General features: G+C 46.2%; 1 protein-coding gene across 1 annotated transcript; it reads right to left on the bottom strand.

The window, feature by feature from the left end:
* Positions 1–1469: 1469 nt before the first annotated feature.
* On the bottom strand, positions 1470–7130 carry paqr9 (progestin and adipoQ receptor family member 9). Its single transcript, XM_029759774.1, has one exon. The coding sequence runs from the start codon at positions 4039–4041 to the stop codon at positions 2752–2754; it is 1290 nt and encodes a 429-aa protein (XP_029615634.1). The 5' UTR covers positions 4042–7130; the 3' UTR covers positions 1470–2751.
* Positions 7131–7136: the final 6 nt, after the last annotated feature.

Genomic DNA, 7136 nt, shown 5'->3' with positions numbered 1-7136 from the left:
GTATGTCTGTCTCAGATAGAAGCATGTCTTGCTGTCTCTCTTACATTCCCAGGAAATGAACATTCAGAAGGAGTATTTAAACGTGCTACTGCTAATTATCTACATAAGAGGAGGCTATTTCATGCAAATATTTGCATGATTGGTTGAGAGACAAATAAACAATCATCCTTCAGGAGTCTCATTGGTAAACAACTTCCTCAAAGTAACCTGATTGGTTGAGTGCAAATCTAACCAGAGTGTTTTTTTCCTGGTGGTCTCATCCAATCGTCCACATTGTCAACATTCAGGTCATGTTACCCTGCTCAGACATTGCATGCCAGGTCATCGATTGTGCCGTCAGGCCCCAGATTGCTATAACACATGATAGGTAAAATACCTATCAAGGCGCTGTAAGATCTGGCATGCGTCAGCAATGTCTGAGCAGGGTAACACATCATCAATGATCTGCTGATAAGAGTGTATACCACAGGAGGCTGCTGAGGGGAGGACAGCTCATAATAAAAGCTGGAACAGAGTGAAGGGAATGGCATCAAACACCTGGAAACCATGTGTTTGTTACCATTCCACTGATTCCACTCCAGTCATTACCACGAGCCTGTCCTCCCAATTAGGGTGCCACCAACCTCCTGTGGTTTATACAATGTATCTATCCTCACTACGGCTTCAGATGTATAGATTTTACCGCAGGTAAAAAAGAAAGTTCTATCACTGTCTGTTTCAAGCCCTTGTTTCTTTACCATAAATAAAGTATGGAAAGTTTTTCAGTGCAATCAGTGTACAGTACATGCAGTGATTGTATGAAGTTGACCATTGATATTGATAGCAGTACAAATCTGTGGTCTAGAAGATTAGATCAACAAGTCATCATCAGAAACGTGTTAGAAATATGCTGTATGTAAAAGTGCATATGAAGTTGGGCTCCACCCTCTGGATTCCACCCCTCAGAGTGCAATAATGTAAGACCGAGTGAGGTGTTGGTCTATTTCTGTTGTCGGAAAGGCTACCCCACTTCCTGTTTTTTTTATTTAACCTTTACTAAACTAGGCAAGTCAGTTAAGAACAAATTCTTATTTTACAATGACGGCCAAACCCTCCCCTAACCCGGACGACGCTGGGCCAATTGTGCTCCACCCTATGGGACTCCCGATCACGGCCAGGATCAAACCAGGGTCTGTAGTGATGCCTCTAGCACTGAGCTGCAGTGCCTTAGACAGCTGCGCCACTCGGGAGCAAAGACGGCTTGTGAGAAAGCGGTAGGAAATTAAACTGTGTGTGGCATGACAGCGAGTTTTGAGAAGGTATCAAGAATGTATGAAGAGAGATTAAGTATAACATGAAGGAAAATGAAATTGCGAGTGTGCGAGAGATATATATATAGAGAGAGAATTTGAGAGTGAGATAGAGAGAGATAAAGAGAGATAAATAGAGAGAGAGAGTGAGAGATAGAGAGAGAGAGATATGAAGAGGTATTATCAGTCAGAGACGGTAGGGGAAGTGGGGGAAGGTTGAAGGAGACTAATCGAGTGAGAGAGAGAGATAAAGAGAGAGAGAGAGATAAAGAGAGAGAGAGAAAGAAAGAGAGAGATAGATAAAGAAAGAGAGAGATAAAGAGAGAGAGAGAGAGAGAAAGAGAGAGAGATCAGTCGGAGACGGTAGGGGAAGTGGAGGAAGGTTGAAGGAGATTAATCGAGGAAGCGTTAAAAGACAGCATGGCAGCAAACGTTTCTTAAATCTCCCTATGACATTTAAAGGGCATTGTTAACATGTTGATCCTATGTGGATCTTAGTTCTCCGAGGGTAACAACACCTTTCCAATGTCCTCTACCTTAAAACCCCCTTAAGGAATAGAATTATCATCTTGTTCTAGAACAGAATGTGAGTCCTGGAACCCCAGGGGACTTGACTGAACCCCAGGCGACTTGACTGAACCCCAGGGGACATGACTGAACCCCAGGGGACTTGACTGAACCCCAGGGGACTTGACTGAACCCCAGGGGACATGACTGAACCCCAGGGGACATGACTGAACCCCAGGCGACTTGACTGAACCCCAGGGGACTTGACTGAACCCCAGGGGACATGACTGAACCCCAGGGGACATGACTGAACCCCAGGGGACATGACTGAACCCCAGGGGACATGACTGAACCCCAGGGGACATGACTGAACCCCAGGGGACTTGACTGAACCCCAGGCGACTTGACTGAACCCCAGGGGACTTGACTGAACCCCAGGGGACATGACTGAACCCCAGGGGACTTGACTGAACCCCAGGGGACATGACTGAACCCCAGGGGACTTGACTGAACCCCAGGGGACTTGACTGAACCCCAGGGGACTTGACTGAACCGCCAAGGTGTTCCAACCTCACAAAACACTGTTCCTAATCCAGTGGACTAAATAGGACCCCCATGGTGAACTCGAAAAACAAAAACCCTTGAATATTTGCTGACCGCCACTTACCCTTTCAAAGCTAAAGTTACCCACATAGTCCAAGGAAAAGGGGGAAATCACTGGGTGAAGGTAAAAACAAAGCAGGCTACAGAACTAGTGAATGTTACAGAGTGACTAAAAATGAAAACAATACATGAAAACACATGCTACTTTTTATATTACGTGAGTGGTAACCTTCATAAACGATATGTGCTGTATTGTTCAAGTGATTAAATAAATTAAGTCAATTCATCTACTAACTGACTGGCCTACGTCTTGAAATAAAGTCAGAGCTCTTCATCAAATCAGATCCCAATATCAGTGACACTTTAGATGTCTTTTAGTGAGGAACTCTTTCTCCAACTGGACTCCCTGGGGTTTGTAGATGCTGTTGGCGCACCAGGAGAACCAGGCGATGATGGAGGCGATGGAGGCCTGGAGGACCAGCATCACCCCGTAGGTGGAGGCTAAGGTGGGGCCAGGGAGGTGTGGAGGGGTGGCTGGGGGGACCACCAGGACTGGGTGAAGGAGTATAGCCCTCACTTCCCCATTGATCATATGAAGTTCATCAAGGATGGACAGGAAGGTGCAGACGTGGAACCACTGGTGACTATGCCCCCAGATATCAAACCTACCCGGTGACAGTCGCTCAGGGATCTTGCTAATGTTGAACAGGGCTGACACCACCAGCCAGAAACAGTGTCGGCAGAAGAACTGGGTCATGGAGGAGGAGGAGGAGAAGGAGGAGGAGGTTGGGAGGTAGGGGGAGGAGTGGAGGAGGCGGTAGAAGATGGGCGTGGAGGCCACCAGGAAGGGCAGGAGGAATACCAGGGTACGTATGATATAGCGGTAGGTCCTCCAGCGTTGGCGGGTGTTGCAGCAGGCCAGGACACAGATGATGGCCACCAGGCAGGAGCTGGGGATGTATAAGGTCTCGAAAAACACGCTGAACTCTGGCATGGCCGAGGACAATGATGACGATGACGAAGAAGGGTCCTGGTGGGTGTTGTTGTGTCTCCCAATCCTCAATTCCAGGATCCCCGCCCTGGGGTGGATATAGTAGTAATAGGCCAATGAAGACCCGACGGTGTAAGCACTGATGGTTCCATAATCCACGAAAAAGCACACCTCCCTTATGACCAGAGACATGGAGTTGAGGAGGTGAGCCATGCTGCTAGCCATCAGCAGGCACAACACCCCCATGAAGTAGTTCCACAGCGGGTAGAAGAAAGGGTCGCCGGTGGGCGGAGCGCCCTCCAAACAGAACGGCTCCAGGAAGTAGAAGGCAAAGATGAAGACTGGCAGGAAATGGGTCCAGAAGTTGCCGGTCTCATTGGTGGGCCGGAAGGCTGAGAGCAGGCATTGGGCGAGGCTGTAGTTGGGGAATCGGTAACCGGACAGGATGAAGCTCTCCGTGATGCGGGCTGGGACATCTGCGTGCCGCAGCAGGGGTGGGAGCAATTGGCCGCAATTCAAGAACATGATTGGATGAGGAGAAGGACGGACTGTTTGATGATTGGTTGGCTCCAATAAATCTCTGTTGAGTGGTTGAACACGCTCTACTTGCTCTGTCCTTAAAAGCACTTGTTCTTTTGTCGTCATTGCCATAAAAATGCCCTCAGATCCTCTTGGCTGGCGTTTATTGCTCGGCTGATATGTTTTTATTGATCTAGCTGTCAATCACAGCATGGTCCTCTTGATTATTGACAGACAGCATCTGATGTCATAATCCCTGACGATTTCCTGTCAATTCCTTTCTCCCTTTTTCATTTGTCAAAAATTCCCTTCTCAATGCAAACCTTTGATCTCAATAACAGTATCAAAAACAAATGCAAGTTTCATAAAGTGTAGTCATAATAGAACCATTCATGAACATGCTTTTCATGAGCATGAACTTCCCTGAGTCAGTAGAATTATTCTTCCCACATGTAATAAAAAACTATGACAGGTGTCATACAGGAAATGACAGAGGTAGCCTATACAGGAAATTCACTTAATCCAGTGCTTCAGAGGGAAACGCTCATGATAATTATGTGTCCTCTCAGTTGTTTCTTGACCCCCAGGTAAATCCAAAAGATTAGACACATCCAGCAATCAAGACCTTGATATAGGCTATCATTGACTAATACACATTTACGCAGCCTTTATAATAACGCATCGTTTCCGTTATTCATTGGCAAACTGAGTGAAAGGTACAGGAAGAAGAAGAACAAAAATACGTCTCACTTCACGTCCTTCAAGGTTCAATGGAGTTGAACGTCAATTGTGTGTCAGTCAAAGCCTAAAGACAGGTACCGGTACTCGAAATGTCATACGTCCGAAACTAGGTCATGTGGGTTATGCTGGGATAGGCGGGGCGATCAGAGGAACTCCGCATGGTTGAGCGGACTATTTATTATTCATGGTCTTTAGTCCACAATTCTCGTCCCGGTTTAATTCATCAAAGTCGCCATTGGTGCCAAATAAATCCCCCGGAGAATGTAGAGAAACAGGATGTTGCAATAACTCTAGCCCTTGAAACAAGGTCACTCACGTCCGTTCAAATATTCAGGTTTGTCTTACCTAATGGGAAAATAGTGTTCGTGTAAATTCGTGTTCATCTATTCTGCCATTTGTTTTTTTGTTTTCCAGTATGAAGATATTCCGTTATTACCCAATTCTTTCCAATTAGGTCCGACGCCGTCCTTTTCTATTCCGTGAGCCGGTACTGACAGCTTGTCAATTCTGTAGGTCATGTGACTATCTCAACGAATACTTGTTTAACTTTCCCGTTCGTCCTTCGCAGTCCTTGATAAAGACGGACAGAGCGAGAGAAAACGGGGGGATTGTTACAGAGTATAGCGTCAACATGCGTAGCTGTAGGCTGCTAAAAGGGCTACCTTCCCCTTCCGTTACTCAAGACGGTCCGGTTGTTGTGGTGTTTGTTTCTCCGTGGTTGTCGACTCTGAACAGTCTGTGCCGCTATCTGTTTAGAATGCACCGTACAACCTGCTTAGATAATGCTGGTGCCGGTTGGAGGTGAATAGCCTCTCTCTCTCTCTGCCTCTCTCTCTCTCTCTCTCTGCCTCTCTCTCTCTCTCTCTCTGTCTCTCTCTCTCTGCCACACAGTCGTTCAGTGACACGCACTAGGCTACATCAGGAGGCAGCCGACAAAAACAAAAAAGCGTTCGCATGTTTTTTAAACTATAAATAAAAGCTCTGACGTCATTCAAATGAAATAGACTACTTTGCCAGTACGCGACACCATGACGTCACTCACCGTTTCGCAGCGACTCTTTGGCTGCAGTCAGAAAGACGTCACCGTTTGCGACCATTCAACAAAGCCTGCATTTACGTTTTTATTACTTCTAAACAAAATATAATTTGGGGGTGGGGGCTTCTCATACCTTACAATGATGTTTTGATTCTTGCTTGAACAGTCGCTATGATTATATTTGGTTGTGATCAATTTAGAAGTCATTCTCTAATGGGACAAGACAAGTGAGTGACCTCTTGGAGATAATGTAACTCCATAGCCCCCTACCCATCTCCACTAGCTGAGGACTCCACTGTGACATCATCAACTCCATAGCCCCCTACCCATCCACCCCCCCGTATGTCGGACGGGGTGCCATATAAATAAATATAATCTTCCTGATCATTTCAAAGTGGCAGCCAGCCACGTTGACGATTTAGTTTCTTTGTTTTCAGAGCAGTTCAGAACGTGCTGTGACATTTCACGTCATCCCATACAGCCTCTGTCTGAGGTTAACTTGGATAGAACTGGGAGGAAGTAAACAAACTGAACTTGAATCATTTGGAGGCACACAGAGGCCATTGATTTACAAGCACGCGATTTAGAGATTATTCATTGATCAGGAATCAGTTGTCCCCAAAGTTCTGTTGGGTGATGATAGGATGGGACAAGTGGTTATGGATAGGGAGGGAGAGTATGGGTTTGGCCTGTCAGTTTAGTGTTTTGTTACTGTAGCATTTACATTCTGTATTTGTTTTTAAGAGTATTGTACGCTTATGAACTTTCTCTCTCCCTCTCCCTCTCTCTCTCTGCAGTACATAAGGGCATAACTACAGGGGAATAAGCGGGTCTTGGTTGTTACATGTAATATCTCTGTCTGTACAAGATAAAGAATGTCACAAGCACACAAACTCTAGCCTACATAATAAGTCATCTTACCAGTCACGTGGTTAACAGTAGACTACAATGTCTTATAGAAGGAAAGGGACCCGTAGGGCGTTGATATGCAGAGGATTAAAACATAATTAAAACATCAAATACAACCTATTGAGAACGTATAACCCACAAACAAACTGCCACGGCAATCACTGAAGAGTCTATGATTGGTCTTGTTTAATGAAAAGGCTAGTTCAGCGAAAGTGGTAGTCTGCCCTGAGTCTGTTCATTGAGAGTAACCTCGTGTGCACACGCGCCAGTGTGTGCCAGTGTGTGTGTGTGTGTGCCAGTGTGTGTGTGTATGTGTTTGTGTTTGAGTGTGTACGTGTGTGCATGTCATTATCATCATTTGCGTTTGCGGGGCATATTGCGGGCGGCCTGCTTCCTATCCCTGCGACTCATCTTCACAGGGTAGTCAGGTTCCTGATTGGCCGGCTCTACCTGCAGAGGCGGGGCTTTGGGGTAGGCCACAGAAGGTCGTTTCTCACTATGTAGGGGCTTGTACCTCAGATGGAAGATGAAGGCATTGGAA

The sequence above is a fragment of the Salmo trutta genome, chromosome 8 (genome assembly GCF_901001165.1).
Source record: "Salmo trutta chromosome 8, fSalTru1.1, whole genome shotgun sequence".
In the NCBI taxonomy this organism is placed as follows: Eukaryota; Metazoa; Chordata; class Actinopteri; order Salmoniformes; family Salmonidae; genus Salmo; species Salmo trutta.
Note: the sequence above shows the minus strand (reverse complement) of the source record. Positions and strands in the feature narration are given on the sequence as shown.